General features: G+C 44.8%; 1 protein-coding gene across 5 annotated transcripts in view; it reads right to left on the reverse strand.

Moving 5' to 3' along the window:
• The window catches only part of anks1b (ankyrin repeat and sterile alpha motif domain containing 1B), a 296,270-nt gene that overhangs the window by 18,063 nt on the left and 252,486 nt on the right, over positions 1-25,721 (reverse strand). For 3 of the 5 annotated variants that reach the window (XM_079494546.1, XM_079494545.1, XM_079494549.1), the window contains 3 exons: positions 14,662-14,769; positions 9,897-10,136; positions 4,334-4,459 (listed from right to left, as the gene is read on the reverse strand). In XM_079494546.1, coding sequence (XP_079350672.1) covers positions 4,334-4,459; positions 9,897-10,136; positions 14,662-14,769 — 474 coding nt within the window. The remainder of the gene's footprint in view (positions 1-4,333; positions 4,460-9,896; positions 10,137-14,661; positions 14,770-25,721) is intronic. The other 2 variants (XM_079494548.1, XM_079494547.1) reach the window with 2 other exon arrangements.

Genomic DNA, 25,721 nt, shown 5'->3' on the forward strand with positions numbered 1-25,721 from the left:
GATCTCCGATTATTTATACCCATATGGTATTCTTATGGCCGATTCTGATTACACTATACCGATTATATCGTGCATCTCTAATTTAAATGGTCTTCATAGCAATGATTGCTATGCAGGAATAGGAATATAGAGCCATTTAACACTTATTTTAACCAAACAAAGAATTAAAATCACATACGGTATCGTTAACTAATAATAATTTAACTTTAATAGAACCAAATGGTGGATGCATGCATTTGCTTCCATGTTGCAACAGTGAGGACGAGAGTTTACTGTCTATGGGGCTTGCAGTCACACACACACACACACACATGCACACACACCTCTTTAAATCAAGCCTCATAAACCGCCACGATAAAGATGACACCAGACGGCATGCATTAACTTGCCCGAAAGTGACTTTCACATCTCACTCACGGGCGGCTCAGATTCAGTTTAAGTGCGGAAATTTGAATGACAAACGCTGTGCGGTTTAATAAACTTAATATCACTCCACGGTGACAGTTTTCTCCCCCCATGAAATCACACCGACGCGTGCGTGCGTGCGTGCGTGCGTGCGTGCGTGCGTGCGTGCGTGCGTGCGTGCGTGCATGCGTGATCTATGTATAGAACAGAAATGTCTCTGGTTTCAGTGAAACACAATGCTGGTATGAGGCTGCTTGTGTTACTGAGCAGGCTTCCACTATAGAAATCTGATGCATACAGTATACTCCCAGTCTGGACTCAAAAAAGAAAATCTTGTATGTAATCAATGCAGAACGCATCAGTGCAGGCTAAAGCCAAAAGAGCAGAGCACATGTTTGGCCTTCAATGGTTTGCTATTCGTTTTACAATTGATTTCAAGATTGTATTGATTTCCTTTAAGGCACGGTGTGGTCTAACCCCTTCCCTATATCACATCGCAGATCGATGTGAGCCGGAATGCAGACGAAAATCATCGTGCAGAGCCCTATAGGATCAATTTGGGTCGTTCCAAAGTCTCTAGACTGAAGACAAAAGGCGATGGGACATTTGTCACCACAGGTTAGGGTTAGCAAAATCTCAGTCCCGGTTCATTTCCTGTTTATTCCATTTGGGGGGAAATAATCCCCTTCCTGGATTTCCTCAGCATTTTTAGCGAGACATGCTTTTTTCAATGGACTAAATCAAGGGAACGCATGGTCACGATGACAAAACAAATCGCAGAGACCGGGGGATCGACCAGGGGATCGATCGAACTGGAGATAAATATTTAGTGACTAGGTAAGGAAAAATGACAAATCGCCGGCAGTTGGAGGATTATTTATGTATTTGTACTCTAGTAAAGTGCTAGTAAAATGAGTTAGAAATGTTGACAACTTCTTCCACCAGCGCTTTATTTCTACCCGTCTGGTTTATTCTCCTTCAGCCTGCATCTCCCCTCTGTGGGCCGGACTCCCTCCTTCATTCATCTCACTTACGCGAGGGCCACGGGAGGCCACGCCCCCAGAGAGAGACGAGGGCCACGGGAGGCCACGGGAGGCCACGGCCCCCAGAGAGAGACGGTTAGTGCTGCTGTCGAAAACAACCTCCGTTAAACTATACCGAGGTGGACACCAGCGGTGCTCGGAGTGGGCTCCGCGGACCCCCTGAGGAAGTTCCAGCCAGGGGTTTCGCGGCAAATCGGTTTCACTATTACATTTTGACTGGTTAGAAGTTGAGCCCAATGAGAGCATAGCCATTCAGACTCACCACTGTTATCGCCCTGCGTTGTGAGCTTGTAGATCGGCTATTTTCTGTATTAGTATTGAGTGTTGAAGTGGTTAAATGTCTGAAAATGGCTGCCAAATCGACTCATCCAGTGCCACAGGGTGAACACCAGTTTTGGCCCTCGTTGCCACCGACGCCCATTATAAATAAAAGAAAGACATTTTAATTCTATTGTGCATGTAATGTGCATGTCATCACCTGACATGCAGATTAGAGCAATTTTCAAAATATGGATAAAAAAAGAAAAAAAAAAGAATATTCAAAAAAAGATATATATATATATTTTTTAAAGGCGTCCAAAGGCGCCAATGGCACTCGCGGCCACCAGGGGCAGGCGTCCAAAGGCGTCCTGTGGCACTGAGACAGTTAACCTGTATTTGCCACCGGATGCAGCGACGTCTTTTATTTTGAAGACGCCAAAATCGACTCCAAAATGAACCGCAGGGAAAATCGCCTAAAGCTAATGTGACGATTGTATTTTTAAAAGTCATCAGAAGCGTTAATATTGTCACCACGAGGTAGCAACGATTTAGCAATGAGCCGCTAATATCCACGTTCTGTTCAAACACCCCATTCTGAGCCTCAATTCTGAGAAAAAAGGGTTAAACCCATTCAGGACGGGAACCCCTTTTGGTGTTTTAAGCATTATGTTATACTTTAGCAGATCTGCTATTTTTGAAAAATCGTGAAAATGTGGCGCAAATCTTTGAATATATATTCTTTCAGAGCGAACGGTTTTAACTCAAATCTTTGCGCTCACGTAAATACGCTTGCGTTGTTGCCCCTCGACTTCTCCACGCGTACAGAAAAAAAACTCATTGAAAGTGAAAGGATCTTCAGGCTGTAACCATGGTAACTAACAACCAAGGACACATAACATGCTTTATATAAACTGCAGCTAACGCTACATTTACCAGCGCACTATGAGAGAAGCCAACAGAGGTAAAGATACATTTACCACCATCCACCACACTCAGTTCTTTTTGGTTCTTAGTCCATGAGCCAGAGCTCCAAAATTGGAACGTTAATTATGAATTGAGTGGGCAAAACTATACCTATAAACCTTAAATTGTTTCTAGGATCAATATAGGTAAATTAATATATGATAACCCTTCCACAGTAGTGGCTTTTTAATATTTTTTTTCCTATATAATGCCTCATTTGAATATTTAAAAATGTAAAATTTGTAATAATAAATCATTGTCTTCGTGTAAGTAATCAACTGGGGAAGTGTCATGGTGATAACAATCTGTTATCTAGGTATGGTAGGTTTGCCCACTCAATTCATAATTAACGTTCTAATTTTGGAGCTCTGTCAGGCTCATGGACTAACAGCGGGCGACATTCAGATTAATTTTCCGGAAGTGCATTATTTGTCAATGGGACCCGGCAACTACTGGCGATAGAGGCGATAGAGGTCGATAGCAGGCGAACAGGCGATGGTCGAAAAGTGGGCGGAGGAACGTCGGCCGAAAAGAATAATTCATCTTTTGGGCGACGTCGCCCGGCGATAGTGGGCGATAGCCAATGAAATTCAAGCGATGCTCGCCGTTGGTCTCCCGCTGTTAAAACGTATTGTCAGAACCACAAAGAACTGAACCGGTTCCCATAGAGCACCGAAGTCCCGACGTCACTCGCCCTGGTTCACGGAAGTAATTTATCTATGGAGAATAACATGGGGTCATCTTAAAATCATCTCATATAAGCATTGTGGTCCAAAAATAAACAAAGTGTCTCGGCGAAATTGTCAGGGACGTGTCTCTGTGTCATTTACGACCGTCAGTCACTCATATTTGATAGTCTGTTTCTAGCGAAAATGTAACTATTTCAGCCGCAGTAACATTAGCGTTGTCTCTCAGTCAGTTGATTCTTCATATCCATATGAGTGAAACGGCCGGGATGACATGTTTATTTTTCAAACACAGTTCTTATATGAGGCGATCTAAAATCCTATATGGGGATTACAATGCAAATAAAAGGTACATGAACCCGTGGACTTGCACGCTCTACCGATATTGACGTCAGACTTCGGTGCTCTATTGGGAAGCAACGGTTAGAAAAGGGGTCTCTGAGAGAAGCTAAAGGAGGTGCGGAGGCTGCAGGTGTGAGCTCTGTCCCTGCACGGCTTCCTTCACACGCTGTGTGCAGGAGAGGAGAGCAGGTCATCTAACAGTGGGAGACACTCCACACCGTGAATGATGCAGTGGAACGCACTTCAAGGACAGACAGACAGACCGACAGACGCTAGGTAGAGAGAGCTGATAGAAGAACACAGAGAGAGAGAGTGAGACACACACACACACACAGGAAGACAGGCAGACAGATGCACACTGAGTATGCGCATGTGCGTGTGTGTGTGTGTGTGTGTGTGTGTGCGTGCATGTGGTGATAAATGCTGAAACCTTCAGTGAAAAGGGTTATTCCTGGAATAATAATAATAATAATGTTCGAACACACATCTAGGGTACACACACACACACACACACACACACACACACACACACACACACACACACACACACACACACACACACACACACACACACACACACACACACACACACACACACACACACAGAGTAAACCACACACAGAGTAAACTCACATAGGCCTCGTAGTCACATGACTGGAAGATGAGTTTTTCGGGGTGGTGCTGCCAGTACTGCACCGGCGTGGACGACGTGGCCTCGTTGGGCGGACGCAACGTGATTGGCTCACACCACTCCCCCTGCTGGTGCCGCACGGCCAATCAGCATGTCACAAAGAAGAAGAAGGGGAAAAAGGTCACACGGGAGCAGTACAATGGACCTAAATTATAAACGTCACCAGAGGTATAAAGAAGTCGTTCTAAAAAGTGGCACATTTTTGACAAAACAACACAAATCGTCTACTCTGGAGGTCAGCTGGCACACAAAACCTTTTCAGATGGGGGTCCACGCGGCCACATACATATCAATTATGGGGTCCTTGACATGATTTCTACATGTCTAAACCACTGGTTCTCAATGCCAGGTCCCTTCATCCAATTTACAATTTAGGCATCTAGCAGACGCTCTTAATCCAGAGCGATTTACAGTAAGCAAGAACAACACATGGTAATACATCAAATACATATAGAAATAGTCAACGGATCATAAGAAAACTAAGAACCTAACATCCGTCAAACAGTAGAATATCTGTACAATGAAACTATAAGTACACACTATAGAAGGCTATGTCTACATAATATATCTGAATTACATAGTTTAGCCTTTGCATACGCCTGTAAGGTCGTCGAGGCCAGGGCAAGTGCTTTTGGCAGTGCTACGGATGGAGTCTGAAGAGGTGAGTTTTCAGACTACGGAGGAAGATTGGGAGTGAGTCTGCAGTTCTTAATCCCTTCATTATTTCATCCTTTCATTCCCCCATGCCTTCATAGCCTCCTACTGTTCTATGTTTTGTTTGGGAGACGTGGTCTTCTTTATTGGAGCATCTTGTCCATTAAAAACCCAATGGGAGATGCACTGGGAGCGGGGGATGGGCATGGTTACCTTTAAGTCTACTGCTTCTTAAAACCGTCACACCTGGGGAGGTCTTCATCAACACAGGAATACCATTTGCATATCTGTTAAATAAATGTCAGCGGGCGTGCATTAATCTTGTCAAGCAGTGCCTTCACAGTTCAGTTCACACTGAAGCATTAAAGAGAAGGAGAAGAAGCTGGGAGCTTTTTCCATGCACCCGCCTGTGAGAGGCTGCCGGTGTGTGCGTTAGTGTGCGTGCGTGTGTGTACACAGGTGTTACAGGTGTTACTAATGGATGGTGAAACAGTCTTCTGTCTGAGTGAGATCCAAAATGCCAGACCCCACAAGATGTTTTGTTTTCCTGAGTAACAAAGATGTTCAGAGCTAAGGTTCTATAATTAAGATAAGATTACATTGTCAGAGTTTGGGTTTGGTTTACAGTTAGGTTTCACAAAAAAAGCTGAAAAGGGCTTTTATTAAACAAAACGTAGCACCCTAAACCGTTGCTGTCCTCGGAAGCATAGAAACTACAACACGTGTGCGTGTGCGCGTGCGTGTGCGTGTGCGTGTGTGTGTGTGTGTGTGTGTGTGTGTGTAATCCGTAACAGAGAGGAGTGTGGCTGTAATCAGAGATAATCTGTTGGGTAAACAGCAGTCGGAGGATAATCACTCATCAGTGTATACGACAAGTCTCTTCACTAGCATCTCTCCTCCACAGCGGCACACCTCGCTGACCTCACTGAAGGTATAGTCCGCTTTCTTTTTAAGTGGTGCAAACCACTTCCTTAAGTGAGTATGTGTGTGGGTAGCTGGCTGGCTGGCTGGCTGGCTATGAGCATGAAAACAGCATGGTTGTTTTTCACCACCTGTGCGCAACCGAACACAAACACACAGATTTCAGGTGTGCCAGTACAGTACAGTGACAGTACAGTACAGTAGAGGGAACTTAGGAACTTATTTTGACGGCATGAAACATGATTTACATTTTTAATCAACCTGCATGGTGCATCAGTGTCTCCCAAACCCTTTCAGAGCTCTGGAACGCCACGACACAATCCTCAAGGACCACCACCACACAACAATATCTATCTCTAAATGCACCAAGTCTCTGTGCGTATGTACGTACGTAGTCGTACGTCTGTAATCCACGTAACTCGAGAACCGTTCGCCCCACCGACTTCAAATTTGACACAAGCGTTCCACACCACCACAGGGAGTGCAGTGCCCGGTGTCGAGTCCGTCAGATACACCGTTGTCCAGAACTAGCACAAAAGCCTCTGCCCGGGGTGTGTACCCCTATATCTATATCCCCTGGCCTAGTTCTGACATCACAATGTTGTTCTGACATCTGCATAGACTCCATGTTTGGGCATGCCTGACAAAGAACTCCATATATGGGCATAAAAGGGACACAACTCGAGAACCGTTCGCCAATATGGAGCTGGCCTGTTTTGACATCACAATTTAGTTTTGACATCTGCGTAGACTCCATATTTGGGCATGCTTCTTGTGTTTACATTTGAGCAGGGCGGACGCTCAGATCGGTGAACCGATACGATCCACCACCTGTTTTCGACCGGAACCCACACCTCTAGACCAGAAATCAGACAGGCTGGGTCAGACAGTAGCCATTTTCCAGACCCCAGAGTGGGTCTCTCCTCCTCCTCCAGATAAATAAGACTCATCCTCATTTGGAATCAGGCCAATTACATACTTCAACAACATGTCATCCTCATCACAGGAGCTCCTGTGATGAGGATGACAGTTGTTGTATACAGAGTACAGTACAGCAGCGGGACTCCGTACACAGCCCTGTGGAGCTCCTGTGATGAGGATGACAGTTGTTGAAGTATGTCTTCCGGCATTCACCGCTTGTGATCAAGAATCTATCTACACAGAGTGCTGACATTCCAACCTCAAGGCCACTGAGCCAGTGGCATGTAGACATAGATTAATATTCTAAACATACTAGATATGATGACATATCATTTTGTGTTCCGCATGGGTATTTGTTGTTCCGAATAATACTGTACCTCTGGCGCGAAATCAGCCATTTAACTTTTTTGCATCTTTCGATTTTTGAAATGTGGGAAAGCTGACAAATTCCATCTCATAAATATAAAGCACGCAGGCTCAGTGCACGTGTTCCACTGTAGGACACGGATGCATTGTGCAAACTGTGCTGTGCTGTTTTTCTCCAATTCAGACAATGCTGACTCACGATATGTCACCTCAGAGTATGATTCTATATGACGAGACAACAGAATGCGATGCACACACACTTAAGAGATTCAGCAGGTTAAACATTATTTTCCGAGACATCGGCTTTGAAAAAGCTGACAGTCTCAAGTCACGGGGCTGCATTTCTTTGTCCATCAAACTGCACACGCGCGGGTCAAGTGCAAGGTGAACCTGTCACCGCCGTCACCGGCATCGCTGCCTACGGAGGGGAAATATGCAAGTCACCTCAAAATGTCACAAGCTATGCAGATTTAAGCAGAATATGATGGAAGCTTCCACAAAGAAAAGGAAATGTAGGTACCACTACTAAAAAAGGTGCACTCCTCGGAAGGAAGATCTCCACCAGGCAAAGGTACCCATGAGGGCCCGCAGCTTTCACAACCGGAATATAATATGACACAGGGATTTTTGTTTTATCTGTTATTTTTAGTGTTGACATGAAGTGACGTAGCACATACATGTATGAGTTTCATTCAATTAAAATAGATGTCTTAACTTCAATCAGAGAGCAAAGCACATAGATGTTACAAGCGAAGGGGCACATGCAGTAGATTATTTGTATTATTAAGATGGACATTATATCAAAATCTACCTCACTGTCCCACACAAGGATAGTGTTGGAGGCTTTTAGACCTGAGGCCAATTCTAAAGAGTAAGTAAGCCTTGCAGAGCCATGAGGCCCATAGAGCCTATTGTTTCTGTAGCGTGAGGCAGCTTGATGTACAAGTACACCCCCTGGACATGACGCTAGTATGTCACAGGTATACTTACCCCAATCTCCAACCCGTGATGCTGAGGGCCAAGCAGGGAGGCTCTCACACTGGGCAAGATATACGCTGTAGAGTGCATTGCTGGAATTTGGCGGAAGTAGCGCTCAAGGAAATGACATATTGGTACAAATCTGTTTACATTGTCCGTGAATGAAACAAGTGTTGTGATTGGTTGAAAAATATCGTATCCAGGTGGAAATACATCTGACGGATGTTCTGGCCAGACATTTCCGCCTATGCACTCTCTGCCTTAGGTTGTGACCATGCAGGCTTTTCTCTTCACAGATAAGTAAGGCTGGGACCGAGGCTAGGAGGCACTGGGTCCCATTTTTCAGAGACTTTGGTATGACCCGGCCGGGGATCAAACCCCAACCTCCCAGTCCCAGGGCGGACACTCAAAACACAAGGCCACTGAGCTGGTTAAATTCTAAAAACACCATCTAAAACCCAAGGCATTTTTGTAAATTTGCTGAACATTTTTCTGAAAAACTTGACAAAAAATGTTAACATTGACTAATAACGTATTTCTCAGCCTTTATAAGTATACAAAGTCTGAGAAATATGTTGTAAATCATTTGAGAGCTTAAATCTTTGGCTTTCCAGAAAACTACTTTCATTTAAATTTGCCATCTGCTGCAGCAGTGGTTCTCAACCTTTTCAGGCCCCCCAAAATAATCATATTTGAAGCCCCCCACCCTGATATGCACTTTCTAGTTGAGGTATTACATTTAGTTTGACTAGGTTCCAGATCCAGAGATAATGGATTTATAGACAAAATATACAGTATCAGCTTCTAAAATGATGCCCACGTTGCATCAGGCTCTGAAAGTGGATGAAAACATGGCTCCACATGTTGCATCAGGTATGAAGGAGTTCATAATGGATGTTTGGCAGATAGAAAGCGCATTTGTCAGTCAGAAGTGTGTTTTTACTGTGCTGTAATCTCTTGTGCAATAACCATCCTCATTTACAAAGAAGATGAAAATAAAAGCATGAAATCCTCACACTAGGGAACATGAATAGTAAAGCTTCATCAATAGCAGTCAAGTTCTAATTAATTACCAGTCTAGTGAGTTCATTTCATGATTGTAACCCATTACCCATATAAATTACATTGTGTTGTAACCGAGGACGCCTTGTTTGAAAGATCAATGAAATGCTGAAATACCATTATAACGTTAATGGTAAACAAATTAGCCAGGCCAAAAACATTAAAAAAAATAATCACTTGATTGCATAATGAATACATCTCATTTAGATTTATCCTCTCCACCTTAGTGATTTAACCATTTAAACCCTGTTGACCAGAGTCTCTCCCTCTGCCAACCTGGGGAGAGCCCCGACCTGAGCTCATGCTTCCTTAAATGCAGATATACTTGAAGCTCCGTAGACCTGCTATTGTCACCCAATGGCTAAGCCTTCACTTGTATCTCTGCTCCAGTCTTATCTGCATGTCTCTCTCTCTCTCTCTCTCTCTCTCTCTCTCTCTCTCTCTCTCTCTCTCTCTCTCTCTCTCTCTCTCTCTCTCTCTCTCTCTCTCTCTCTCTCTCTCTCTCTCTCTCTCTCTCTCTCTCTCTCTCTCCCCCTCTCCCTCCCTCCCTCTCCCTCTCCCTCTCCCTCCCCCTCCCCTGCCCCCTCTCCCTCCGCTCCTCACCATGCTGACTTGGGCCATCTGTCGCTCCAGCTTGCTTCGCGGCAGCACGTCCTCAAAGTAGTTGTCGTTGGTGCTGCGTTGTTGCTGCTGCTGCTGCTGCTGGCGCCGCCGCGCCGCGTCCGCCTGCATGATGAGGTGCTGCACGTCCAGAGAGCCCCCGGGGACCCCCACCGCCGTATACGCTGCCTGCTGGCCCACCGACGGGCTGAGCTGAGGGGGCGTGTGGTTACCGCCGGGCTCCTGGGGGAGGGGGGATGGGAGAGGGGGGAGGTGGTGAGAGGACTGCATAGCCTACACTACAGTACACATGATAATGGAACTGTTGTGTGTGAATTAAGCGATATTACACGAGAGCGTGAGAGGACTCGTGTCATTAATGCACGCCTACGGTTCCGAAAGGCATCGCAGAAGCACATTAATGATGATAAAGAACCCCCTCGAGTGTAATATTGCAATAACAGTTAAACAGTTACCTTTAAAACTAAGATAATCACAGAAAAATCACATATTTTTAATGACAGATGTAGTCACTATACGACCACAAATGTCCCAAGAAACTAGCTAGCCTAGCGACCGAGTCTGCTACGCTCTGGGAGAACAACACAGCTAAAATCTTTGTTTTGAGTAAATGTTCCTTTGCACTGGTTTAAGGAATCGCTACTATGTGCCAAACCGTGTCTTTTCAGGAAATGGAAACAGCACGTCGCACTCTAAAATTTATACTCATGTAGCCTCACTGTACAGATATTCTACTGTTAGACCAATGTTAGGTTCTGAGCTTGTTTATGATTCTTGATGACTATTTCTATGTATTTGATGTATTACCTTGTATTGTTCTTGCTTATGCTTACTGTAAATCGATCTGGATTAAGAGCGTCTGCTAAATGCCTAAATTGTATATTTTAAATTGTAATGGCAAAAAGAGCCTGTGTTCCAAATTGGAACTGAATCAGATCCGTTGGAACTTTCAATGGATCAAGTGGCAAAGTGAGTTTAACGTTGTTTAACGCAATTTAATGCAATCAAAACTTTTCTGTTTGGATGTGTGGGCTGTCAAGCCACAAGTAGAGTAGAGTAGAGTTTATTTATTTTGGTCATTAAAAACAATACAGTGCCTGCTTTGTGTTTTTTTGCAAAAAGAAATATTGACCAAAAAGGTGTAGGCTGAAGCCTAAGCTTATTGTGCCTACCCTTCTAACAAATAATTAACTTTCATATGTAAAATAATACAACAAAGCAAACAGAAGGGAGAAAAAACAAGAAAACAAAACAAATACAAACAAACACAACATGAAACAAAAAAACAAAGCAAAAACAAGAACAAAGACATACAGGAAAAAAACAGTTAACAGGAACAAGACAAAAAAAAAAAAAACAACAAAAAAACAACAAAAACGAAACAAAACAAGAAAACAAAACAAGACATCATATCAATGTTCTATATATATCTATTGTTTTTGATCTATACAATTTTTTAAATTTATTTATTGTAGTACAATTTTTTAGTTCGTCATCCAGTCCATTCCACAACTTGACCCCTCTGACCGATATGCACCTCTCTTTGGTGTTTATTCTTGCATTTGTTTGTTTGAATATGGCAGTGCCCCTTAGGTTGTAGCGGCTCTCTCTAGGCCAGAACAGCTCTTGGATACAGCTCGGGAGCAGATGATTGTGTGCCTTGTACATTGTTATTGCGGTATTTAAATCTACTATATCTTGGAGTTTTAAGGTGTTTAATTGAATAAATAATGGGTTGGTTGGTGCAAAATAATCAGATTGGGTGACAATTCTTATGGCTTTTTTTTGAAGTAGAAAGATTGGCTGGATAGTCGTTTTGTAGTTGTTCCCCCATACCTCCACACAGTAGTTAATGTATGGAAGTACGAGGGAGCAATACAGCATATATAGCGAGTTCTGGTTTAGAATAGGTTTAGCTTTATACATTATAGCAATGGTTTTAGATAATTTTGTCCTTACATTATTTATATGCGATTTCCAATTTAGTTTACTGTCAATAATTAAACCTAGGAATTTATTCTCAAACACTCGTTCAATTTCCACATTGTTTATCATAATTTTAGCCTCTCTGTTAATTGATCTATTACTGAAAATCATGAATTTGGTTTTATTTAGATTTAGTGACAATTTATTTATGTCGAACCATTTCTTCAATATTGTAAGCTCATTTTGTACTGTATCCAAGAGCTGATCCAGGTGTTTTCCTGAGCAGCACAGACTAGTGTCGTCAGCAAACAAGACGCAGCTCATTTGTTTCAATACATCGCAGACGTCATTTATGTACATAATAAATAGCTTTGGACCCAATACAGAGCCCTGTGGGACTCCATATGTGATTTTTTTGCTCTTCAGAATCTACTCCATTCATGTGTACAAATTGTGTTCTGTCGCCAAGGTAGCTCTTTAACCATGAGTTTGCAGTTCCTCTTACACCGTATCTTTCCAATTTTTTTAATAGTAGTTCATGATGAATAGTGTCAAATGCCACAAAGTAGGCGTTCCAGCATAACTTCCGGGTATGATGATGTCACACGCATACCGCTGTACCCTCTAATACCATTGTTACAAAATATATTGTGTTTTATAAACTGTTATCATCATCATCATCATTTATCGACCGCGGTCGAGATCATGGATTTCACAATGCCACGCCAGACTTTCCGGTCCTTCATTGCCATCCCCAGTTCCTGCTTACTGATGCATGTGTCCCTAGCGATGACATAAACTGTTATGGACACGTGTTCTCTTGTCTTGTCTACAACCACGAATAGCTTTCATCACTTGTTTTTGCCACTCCCCTGTGAGAGTGTAGACTGTGTATAGAGAGACAGCGAGATGCAACACAGGTATCCAGACGGAATCGAAGCGGGCACATTGTGATGAAGTGGTTCCGTTCGGTGACCAGTACGCCTCACACAGTCACACTCACATCGTAATGTGACACAGTGTCACACCGTGAGCAGAGGAACGTGCTTCGTAATCAGAAGGAGGATGCTGGTGATAATTCAAAGGAATTTAATTAAACGTTCTAATGGTTGAGTGGCACAGCATCATCCATCCTTTACACAAGGCTTATGTGTCCTATGCAGCGTATAGAACGGGCTGAACCCATTCAACTGATGAACGCTAGCTTATCCTTATGTTTCCTATGCAGCGTATAGAACGGGCTGAACCCATTCAACTGATGAACGCTAGCTATGCAGCGTATAGAACGGGCTGAACCCATTCAACTGATGAACGCTAGCTTATCCTTATGTTTCCTATGCAGCGTATAGAACGGGCTGAACCCATTCAACTGATGAACGCTAGCTTATCCTTATGTGTCCTATGCAGCGTATAGAACGGGCTGAACCCATTCAACTGATGAACGCTAGCTTATCCTTATGTGTCCTATGCAGCGTATAGAACGGGCTGAACCCATTCAACTGATGAACGCTAGCTTATCCTTATGTGTCCTATGCAGCGTATAGAACGGGCTGAATCCAATCAACTGATGAACACCAGCTTATCCCTTCTTGTCTTCTTTTAACACGTTTTTCTATGCAGTTACAGAATGATGGTTACTTGTTCAGAATGTCTTTATTTGCATTTTCTTGACCACACATGTTAATATGTAGATGGCATGTTGTTTAGACAGCTTCATCGATTACGTGGTATAGTCTCTTTGAACTAGGATGAACGCGTAGAGAGGCGGATGCCTGGGAAATAGAAGGTCACAGCTTCGATCCCAGACTAAAAAACAGGAATAGTAATGAAAAGCTTTAGCCTAACCAGAATACTAGAATTGTTTCTGTTGTGCAGATGAAGCAGAGACATTCTCCAATGCTCATTTGTTACTTGCATGATCTCTCAACTATTGTATATTGTTTCTATGGCTTATTCCGCATATTGCACAATGCACATTACTTTTTGCATTGCTTGGTCCCTGTATTGCTGCTTGCAGCTATGTTTGTGTTGTGTATGTAAGTGGTCTGTCAGCAGCACTGAGGATCTTGCTGCTTGTGACTGTGAACGATTTCAGTCCCTGAATTGTAGTGTCATCATCATTCACCCCGTAGCCTACAACTCCCAGCATGTTTCGCTGCGCTCTAACCGCCTGTGTCTCATTTGTTCTCTGGAAGCAGGGCAGACGCGCTGGCCTTTTGGAGTCTGACGAGGAACAGACTCAACCTGGCAGACGCGTCAAATCGAGTCCCAGGAGTGGAGGCCTTTCCCTGGCCCTCAGGGCGCACAGGGAACGAGGGGCTGTTAAAAGAACATCAGAGCGCAACACCGGTTGCTCGCGGTTAGATTACTATCTGGGACGAGCCGGCTGGCTGGAAGGGGAGAAAATAAGGAAGGCAGCCGCTGAGCGTCGGCCATTTTGTGTCTGCCCAGGAGACTCGGCTAATCAGTTGGGTTTTAGCTACAGCAGCGCCGAGGGTTCCCTCGGCAGGCCGTCGGAACCGCTTGGGACGGAAAAGGTGATTAATCTTCATCTGGCACTTCTTTTGAGACATTTTAGTTTCGTCGCAACGTTCAATGTGGTTCGGATAACGTACACGCGCACGCACACACACACACACACACACACACACACAATGGGTGCAACACTTAATCGAACTAGACGAGTCAATTACTTTATTAAAATTGCTTATTTTGTGTGATCGATTCAAATAAATATAATAATTAAAAAGTAATTGAGAGAATAATCGCTAAGATAATCAATAGTTGCAGGCAGCCCTAACACACACGCACAAAGACTCACCCGAAGCGAGATGGCCCGTGGAGGCTTCTGTGGCGTGTCCTCGTGTAGTCTGTCACCCAACGAAGCCAAGATCCGTTTCCTGTGTCCTGTGTGGCTGATCTTCAGTACCTGCAAAAAACACAAACGCGCGCACGCGCACACACACACACACACACACACACACACACACACACACACACACACACACACACACACACACACACACACACACACACACACACACACACACACACACACACACACACACACACACACACACACACACACACACACACACACACACACACACACACACACACAGGTTCGTAAGCATGGACTCTCGGTAGGACATAATGCTCATTACAGGTTTAACAGCAACGCCCCGCCATCCTCACAGTACAACGAACCCACCGGGAGGGGAATGGAGAAGATACATAAGGAGCTTTATGTCTCCTTTATAAAAGGACAGCCCGCCCGCTCCGCGCTCGGGAGAAAAAACGATGACTCTCCATTCCATTTGCATAATCTCACACAGAGCGCCAGAGAGTTCAAAGGGTTTTGGGAGCACATGAGAACTAGATTAGCTTCAGGTGGGGTAAACGCTGCTTAAAAGATTGCACATATCATTCACTAATGTAAATCACACCCGGATGAATATTCATGGTGTTATACCCACATCTCTCGAAAGGAAGCGAACGCCTGATTATACCAAACATAGCTGATCTACAACCTCTGCTGTTTTTGGGACGTGACAGATGTGCCATTCCAACTCTTCACACTCCCCTCATCTTTTCCTGAAGGCTTTCTGAAAATCCATGTCTAGTGTAGCAGAGGATCTCTGTCTATTTAGGGAATTTGACTAGAATTAACATATAACACTTTGGAAAATGCCCCACCTCCTTTCTCACTGACAATGTTCTGACAATGCACTCATAATCTACTGAATTGCCAATGGCAGGACATGAAGTGAAGTTCTCAAACGGCACATAACAATTCCACAACCTCTGAACGCTATCTGGAACTACACCTCCCGAGATCCGAGTAATCTGTCATTTCCGTTCACAAAAATACATTTTAAAATATCTTTAGAGCTTATTTTTTTATTTCCATCTCTGCTATAAGCAGCAAGCTATGTATGCTTAGACGATTTCTATGTTATATTAGGATAAATTAGCGCGACTGTAAAGAGTGGGGAGGAGGCTCCCCTTCCACTTTATATTTTACTCATGATACGAGAGAAAACTGCGAGAGGCAACAGTCTGGCGACGCAATTACATCCCAGAGGAACTCCGGTCAGCCATAATATGGAGTTTAAGAGGTTAATAAGACTGCGGCTTGGTCACACATTCCTGACTTGACCGTCACCACGATGGAGCACTCTGAGACGTTTGCTAATGAGACTCTAATGATGTGAAATGCCCCCATAAGCATAATACTGCTGCATACTGTAAATCATTAGCATATGTAATTATTCTTCAGACAGTCGCTGGGCTGATCCGTCTGCTTGTTTCATCAACAGGAAACATGATGTGTTTAAACGTACTGTGTACACAGTACACCCACATTCTCAACCCTACTGTATTTCTATAGCTTCCATTGATTCTGATGAAAGCTGTTGAAAGAGATTCTGAGGCTTGTATGCCTGCATGTGCAAACACACGCGCACGCATGCACGCAAGCACACACACACATGCACACCATGTTTTTGTGCGGAGAAGTCGCGGTGCGACAACGCAAGCGTATTTACGTGAGCGTGGTCCCGTGAATTTGTTTTGCGGGTGCTCGTTTCGTGCACACGCCCGCGAGTCCGCGACTCACCAGATCTGGATTCTGTTTAGCTTTTTTTTTACGCTTGCGTTGTCGCGCCCCTCTTGAGCAGACCTGTAGCAGACCTGTAGCAGACCTGTCGTTGATCCAGGCAACAACGTGTGCGTTCCTCGCTTCCCGTTTGAAAGGCCCTCAAGGCTGGGACAAACATTCTATAGCTGGGAATTGTACGACACTTCCAAGACAAAGTTTTACAGATTGACACCTACTGCTATGATTTGTACGTGTATTGTGAAAATCAATATACTCCATCGTAAAACACGGTCGAATACGTGATCAATATTTCATGCACAGTGCAGTGTAACCTGTAAGGGTCCATTTGGTTCCATTTGTACACATTTAAGAATTACAGAATGAAATGGATTTAGTTATAACATAATTACAGTCATTATGGAGCATTTCATTGACAGCCTCAAAAATAAAACACCATTCAACAGTTTCGACATAATACACTGATCAATTATTATAATAATTATAATAATCTTCTGCACGTGCACTGCTCACACACACACACACACACACACACACACACACACACACACACACACACACACACACACACACACACACACACACACACACACACACACACACACACACACACACACACACACACACACACACACACACACACACACACACACACACACACACACACACAAATCAGGCAGGACTCCAACCCAAACCCCTGCAGCCTAACTCTAAATCGAACATTTCTCTTGTGATTGTCTATTTCTACTACACTTTTTTGGCCCTCACCAGTATAAGTACACACACACACACACACCCGGTAGCCTATGTCTTTGTTCCTAGATGGACATGGAGATGGGCCAGCGCCTGCGTGGGCTTGCTGGGTTTTCAACATGGCGGCCTCCTACTGGGTTTGTCCCTCCTGGCACCCCGTCCGTCCTTGACTCATAACAAAACACTGTGCCACTTTTCATAGTGCTGCTGCCAGCGGCTGTCTTCCACTAAACATGTCAGTGTGTGTGTGTGTGCGTGCGCGCGTGCAGGCCCCGCGCACACAGTACTTCAGGGTAAAAGGCGGTAATTAGAATGAATAGAGGCCTTGCCGCGAGTCTAATGAGCCTCCCAATGGTCCTGTACAGAGCCAATGTTCACACACACACACACACACACACACACACACACACACACACACACACACACACACACACACACACACACACACACACACACACACACACACACACACACACACACACACACACACACACACACACACACACACACACGTCATCTCCCTCTCAAATTACTCTACATCTGCTCAAATGAATAAATAGACACAGACACACACGCGCACACACACAGAAAATGTGCCTCTTCGTGTAAGTCAATAAAGACACGTATGAATTAAACATGTACGCATATAAAACCTTGCACAGCTTATACATAAAACCTGCAAAACATGCATACGGATTAGACTGCATGTAATTTGTACACTACACGCCGATATCTATCCATTTGTCACTGAGAGGGTACAACATGTAAACAAATGGACCGGAAAGGGTCCATTTGTGAGAGAGACTGCATGGGAATGACATGCAGCAAAAGTCCAGTTAAATGCACACCGATTTCACTGAGTTCACGCGGGAAGATGCAAAGCTACGGTCTACCATTCATTGTCAATGGAAGCCAGCGACATGAGGATGCAAAGATGCATCCAACGTTAAAACTACATCCGACCAACAGCTACAAATACACGGTGTAGCTTTGCATTTGCCCGTGTGAACGCAGCATTAGGATGCATAATGCATCATTATGACCTCACACAGTATATCAGGAGTGACATGTGATTCCACCGTGTCAGATGAACGCTAATGAACGGCTCTGACGAATCGATACGCTCATCACAGCTAAACGATGCCGACACGTCCACTTTGATGTTATATGCTATTCCAAACCACGGAACACACAAGGGTGTGGGAAGGAGAGGGGGGGGGGGGACAGAGACAGAGAGGGAAGAATACAGTGAAGAGAGAGAGAGAGAGAGAGAGAGAGAGAGAGAGAGAGAGAGAAGAAAAGGAGAAAGGGAAAGATAGAGCGAAAGTGACAGCGGGAGAGAGAGAAGGAGGGAAAGACAGGAAAAAACAGAATTTAAAACACACATCAGTGGTGGAAAAATAATATTTTACTTAAGTAAAAGTATCAATACTGCAATGTAGAAATACTCTGTTACAAGTAAAAGTCCAGAATTCAAAATGTACTTGAGTAAAAGTACAAAAGTATTGGTATCAAAATGTACTTAAAATACCAAAAGTACTCATTATGCAGAATGTCTCATTTCACAAGTTTTCAAATGTATACAAATCCTTTGAAAAAAGCAGATCTACAAGCTATTGCAACGCATTGCGAGCGTTGAGATCGGCTATTTTCAAATGGCCTTTCAAGTGGGCTAAATGTTTTGTTGCGACTGCAGGTTGCATTTACTATGAAATCGTTAATTTCCCGTCAGTCACTCATTATCCCCATACAAATGCCCCCAAATAAGCCCAAGTCTCGTGACATCAGGCAGTGAATCATATTGGTTCACCGATCTGAGCGCCCGCCCCCCTCCTCCCCTCCTCCCCTCCTCCCCTCCCCGGTAGAGGAGGGACAGTGGAGAACACTGACGTCACCAAATTTGGAGCGACGCCCCTCTGTTATTGGTTAGCGGAATAAAAAGCGAAAGAAAAAATAAGTTAGCTCCCACTTCCTATGCCAGATTTCCCAACGGGTTTCCCCCGGCTTCTCATGTTTGAGCCGAATGCGAACGAAAAGAAAAGCCTGCATGTGTACCGAGGCTACGTACAGATGGATGGATGGATGCAGACCGTGCTGTTCTGGATCTAATTGGCATTTCGTGGCCGTCCCATCCTGCTCGGCTCCACAGAGTCTCCTCTCTCTCCATCTCCAGATTTTATCTGACAACTGCCTTTTTGTATACGCTTTATTTGACCGGCAAAGTCTCTTGAGATCTAAATCTCAACCTCTCTCTCTCTGCCTGTCTCTCTCTCTCTCTCTCCCCCTCTGTTGTGTCTTTCTTGGTGCATTGAATGTGCTGCATTGAGGTGCAGTGATCTAATATTCTGTCAATCTGTTTGTCACCTGCGGGCCTGAGGGCCGTCCGGTCCCAGTGTGTCTCCGGTGGGGCCATAAGAACCTCATCAGCAACGCAATTATCACATACGATGCTGTCGCTGCAGGCATACGCACAATCACACATGCACATGTGTGTGTAATGCACAGTATACGTATGTGTGTATGTATGTGTGTGTGTGTGTGTGTGTGTGTGTGTGTGTGTGTGTGTGTGTGTGTGTGTGCACGTTTTACACCTCGCCTCATGCAACGGCATCTACAGTACAAACCTCGACCTCAGTGTAAGTTCAGCCTATCGCTATGGCAACACAGAGCCACCCACTCTCTCTCTCACACACACTCACTCTCTCTCTCTCTCTCTCTCTCACACACACACACGTCACACACACACACACGCGTGCGCACACACACACAAACACACGCACGCACACACATGGTCCAACAGCTGTTTTGGAGTCTAGGGAGTACATTCTATTGTTATCCTCCAATAGATGAGAATTTGAATGTAACCCAATGATTATAGTTTTAACATTCTCCATATCTCTCTCTCTCTGCAAAGTTTTCTCTAGCATTCTCCCCTTCTCTCTCTCTCTGATGCCTGACTGTGCTGTAGCCCAATTTGCATTTAAATGATATTTATTTATACAGGGTACACGCGCACGCACACGCACACGCACACGCACACACACACACACACACACACACACACACACACACACACACACACACACCGTATAGCCTATACTGACTGCGAGTGGTGGTATGCTATATACTGTATGATGTTCTCTCCTCTCCATCCGAGGCTCCATCTCTCTTGACCCTGCATGCGTACACATTAGCTCCACTCCATTCTAATGCGCTCTCTGTTGACAGACACATGCACCTGCGGACGACGCTCGCGCTCCACGTCAATAAATCACTCACGGGATGGAGGTGCTCGGGGGACAAAGACAAAGAGTCCTCCTTCAGAACACCATGCTGATGGACGGACGGACGGACGGACGGACGGACGGACGGACGGATATATTACCGTCTAGGCCAGTGGTTCTCAACCAGTGGTCCGGGGACCACCAATGGTCCTTGAGGGGGTCCCAGGTGGTCCCCAGCTAAATGATGGAGAGTTAGTAACCAAATGGACCCTTTTAGATCTTGAGAGTGTAAAATGAAACCAAATGGACCCTTATGGGTCCATTTGGTTCAAGAGTTCAAGAGTTAAATTATTGTTATACATCTGCATTACTTAATTTACAAGAACAAGAAGTCTATATGATTAGAGAACGTATAGAAGAATTGTTTTGTTTTGTTTTGGTCGTTTGCCAACATGGTACCAACATCAATACACCATGGAATTGTGGACAAAATCTTCAGTTCAGTCAGACAACTCCTAGAGTGAATTTAGAATATATATTTATTATTTATTGAGCATAAATGAGCATAGATATATGAAGCAGGCCTGGGCCATGGCTCTGTGGTCCAGGCACCTTGGCTGGTAATCCAGTCTGGCAGTGTGCCGCGGGTTCGACTCCCGATCCCGACAGCCTTTACTGCATGTCTTCCCACCCATCTCTCTCCCCATTTCCTGTCAGCCTACTGTCTGTCGCTCCATAAAATATATAAAATAAAGGCGAAAGCCACAAAAAAAACAAAAAGATATATGAAGCATAGATTGGCGTCAGGGCTCTGTCCCTATTCATTCCCCGTAACATTAACATTTTAGTTAAATTATAAGCCAAGTAGAATTACAGGGAATGAATAAGACCCCCATGCAGGGGGATGCTGGGGAGGCGGTGGGATTTGCAAAAACTTCATGAGCAGCAGGTTAACAGCGAGCGAGGCAGGGAGACAGCAGCAGCAGCGCACGACCACACAGCGGGAGAGGAGCCAGGAAAGAGCAGGTAGGCAGATAGGTTTAAATAGCCGCTCTGATCAGTGCATGAGACTAGTCACCTGATCAGGTAGGCGCGCTCACGAGTTGCTTGCCTGACCTAGCTCTGCAGGCTTCGCATCATTTTTGGGTCTGAGAGGCTAATGCTGCATTCACATGGAATCAGGCAAGCGGTAGACGGCAAACGGCAAAACCTGCTGGATGGCACGGAACGGTAGTAAAAAGATTACATATTTTAACAGCAGACGGCATCAATGTTAAAATATTTAATCTTTATAATATTTAATCTTAGAACCGTCGCCGGTACCTTTATAATATTTAATCTTAGAACCGTCGCCGGTTCTGGCTGCCGTGCCGTCCTGTTCCGTTTACCGTCTTGCTCCCGCCCACTAAAATGACTCTACCGCTGGCCTGATTCCATGTGAATGCAGCATAAATCTCATCAAAAGGTGGTCCGTGGCTCAAATGCCAAAGAAATAATGGGACTTGGTATGAAAAGGGTTGAAAATCACTGCTCTAGGCGGGATTCTGACTTAGTCAGTCATAAGCCCGCAGATGGTATAGCGTCGCCCCATTGGCTCCTCAGCCAAGCACAGGCACCAAATGTCTGAACCTGCGGCTCCTCTCGTACTGAGCGGGATTACTATTGCAACAACACATCACCTACACCAAATCAATCTCTCTCTCTCTCTCTCTCTCTCTCTCTCTCTCTCTCTCTCCTCCCCCCCACCAGTGCAGTTCCAGCCAGAGGGTTTAATCAGGCTACCTTACAGTAGCCTCCAGTTTTGAGTTGGTTCCCGTCATATTCTATCTGGGACGCTGTCGCCCCTCCAGCATCTGGCCCAAGCATGCACTGTTTGTGTGTGCGCGTGCTTGTGTGCACACAGGTCTCTGAGCCCATACACAAAAAACACAATGTCTAATGTAAAAATAAGGCAGGCATGTCTCGATCAAATTACCTGTGAAACTAAATGTCTGTGATTTCAAGACGGCACTGTGTCAGCCGAGCATCGACGAATGTCATCACTCTAAATGTGTTGATCGATATCGTTGAGCTGGACTACGAGATCTTCTTACCATCGAACTCCAGTCGCCCCATTAGGGGAGCATGACCTTTTCAGCGATACCATTTGACCTTTTGACAATATGAAGGTCATTGGATAAGATGAAGGTGAACACCTCAGAGACTACCGGGGTGGTGGAATAAAGTACTCACATTTTTACTGCAGTATAGATGTACTCTGTTACAAGTCAAAGTCGGCCGGGAATTCAAAATGTATTGGCCATTAAAATGTACTTACATTACCAAAAGTAGAAAGTAGTCATTTTGCAGAATGTCCCATTTCAAGTTTACAAATGTATACAAAATCTTTTTGAAAATAGCTCACAAGCTTGTAGTTCGTCTATTTTCAAATTGCCTAACTGTATATACGGTATATTGAAGTGGTATTGTAATAATAGCCAAAATCTACAAACTATAATTCCGTTTTCAAATAAATAGCCTAATATTTGGATCCGAGATGTAGTGGAGTAGAAGTAACATTTGTAAATACTCTAGTAAAGTACCTGAAAAGCTGTACTTAAGCAAATAGTACTTAGTTACTTTCCACCACTGATGCCCTCTGAAAGCAGATATCTACACAGCACACACTCACCCACGCACGCACGCACGCACGCACGCATTCACACACGCACACGTCTCTGTCCATCCATCATCATCACCTCTACGTGGAGGACGAGAGCAGATGACAGTCAGACAGCTTGGATGTAATTATACGTCCATGGGAATAAAACAAAATGGAGAGCATTAAAGAGACAGCACAGAAAGGACAACATCACGGGGAGGAGAGGAATACAGAAGGACAACGGAGGAAGAGACAACATCACGGGGAGGAGAGGAACACAGAAGGACAACGGAGGAAGAGACAACATCACGGGGAGGAGAGGAACACAGAAGGACAACGGAGGAAGAGACAACATCACGGGGAGGAGAGGAACACAGAAGGACAACGGAGGAAGAGACAACATCACGGGGAGGAGAGGAACACAGAAGGACAACGGAGGAAGAGACAACATCACGGGGAGGAGAGGAACACAGAAGGACAACGGAGGAAGGGACAACATTACGGGGAGGAGAGGAATACAGAAGGACAACGGAGGAAGGGACGAACATTGGCTTTCCCCTGCACTCGCTTAGCCAGTCCTTCACCAGTGGAAGTAAGCTCTGTGACGGTATTGTCATTGTGGCCACGCGGCTTGGCGTGTATAGGATGAGATGTACACAGTATATATACGGACCCCAACGTATACTCCGTGTATCCGTATACTCCGACAGCACAGAAAGGACAACATCACGGAGAGGAGAGGAATACAGGAGGACAACGGAGGAAGGGACGGAGAGAAGAGAAAGCATGGAGCGTGGGACGAAAACTCAAACAAGAGAAAGAGAAAGACGTTTTCACCCCTTTTGTTTGTCCATCATTAAAATGATGCACTGGTTTGAACACAGACAGTGACTTGGCTGTTAAACACCCCTCCACCCATGGGGGGGGGGGGGGGGGGGAAGAGAGAGAGAGAGAGAGCCTTTGTCCTTCAGTTATTCATGTAGATCGTACGATGGACGGATGGAGTCAGACTTAAGCCTTTAAAGTTGAGTGTTGAGTGTTGCAAAAATAAAGAGTGTGGCTGTTTGTATGCGCTCTCTAAATGCAGTCACCGTTCATTATTTTATTGCCGGGCTAGCAGTTAGCATTTATGAAGTTCCCAGCGCCACCATAAGTGTTGCCCGCCCCCCACACACACTCAGAACACACACTTTAGTATCATTGGCACAAGCACACACTGTTTACCTCTCGCCAGAAGTGTTTACATGTCGTGAGCGACGCGGTACAAAAGGCACAAATTAAATCCGAAATTTGTATGGATGAAGATCCACCAAGGACAGCTCTCCTGGATTCAGACTTATGGAGGTTTGAAAATGCTCATTTCAACTGCTTTAAACGGTGATCGGATTTCCGTGCCATAGCTGGAGCGGTGGCGCGTTGCCATAGCAACCGGACCAATGTTAAAAGCTGCCGTGGGGCTCAACCATTATATACACAGAGTATACGTTGGGGGTCCGTATATATACTGTGTACATCTCATCCTATACACACCAAGCCGCGTGGCCACAATGACAATAGCGTCACAGAGCTTACTTCCACTCGTGAAGGACTGGCTAAGTGAGTGCAGGAAAAAGCCAATGTACGACACTGATGACAATAATTGACACAATGGCATTCCATCAGCCTTGTCTCATTATAAAGCAATGTGAACACGAGAGAGAGACAGTCGGGATGATGTACAACTGATAATCACATACCGCCATGCTGTTTCATAGGTATATTTAACTGAATACATCACAGCTATTATTAGGGCAAGTCTCTTCTACGGAGTGCACTGCTTTGCACAATGTGACAGGTAGACTCACTTCAGCTCACACACACAGTCTGTCATCTTGATTTAGCCTTTTTCCCGTCACACACTGAGACATGTCACAAACGTGCAAGACGGTTAAATCGTGTAGCTTGCAAGGATCATAGCCAAAAAAGTTCACCCAAAAAATGGTGGAATTTCTATCGACTAGACCTGTGCCCGTCTGCCACCGGCCTACTTGGGAACGATGCAAGTTGGGAACCTAGTATGCAATACCCATTGTCACAGCACCTGTTTTAACTGTTTGTATGTGCAAACTGACTGTGAAAAGTGGACTGGTTAAGTAATCAAATGGCAGGTGTGGGGTTGCCATGGCATCAATTGGTTGAGGCAGAGGCTGGGTATTGTACAGGTGAAGGGACTTAGGCTCATTAGGTCCACTGGCAGAGCCTTACCAGAGCCTTTTGTGGCGGTTCTGGACAACCGTGTATGCGACTGACTCAAGGCTGGGCACTGCACTCCCTGTGGTGGTGTGGAACGTGTGTCAAATTTGAAGTCGGTGGGGCGAACGGTTCTCGAGTCATGAATTCAGTGTGTGTGTGTGTGTGTGTGTGTGTGTGTGTGTGTGTGTGTGTGTAAGAGAACGGCGAAGGTAGAGTACTATATGTTCAGTCAATATATAGACCACTGATGTACTGAAGTGCTGTGTTTAAGAGTACCGCGTGTCTCTCTTTGTGTGTGTGTGTGTGTGTGTGTGTGTGTGTGTGTGTGTGTGTGTGTGTGTGCGTGCACACATCCCATCGCTGTTTTCAATGGGTCCGTTTAAAACAACAATAGCCGGGTCATTTCTCACCAG

Source organism: Electrona antarctica (genome assembly GCF_951216825.1).
Source record: "Electrona antarctica genome assembly, chromosome: 23".
Lineage (NCBI taxonomy): Eukaryota > Metazoa > Chordata > Actinopteri > Myctophiformes > Myctophidae > Electrona > Electrona antarctica.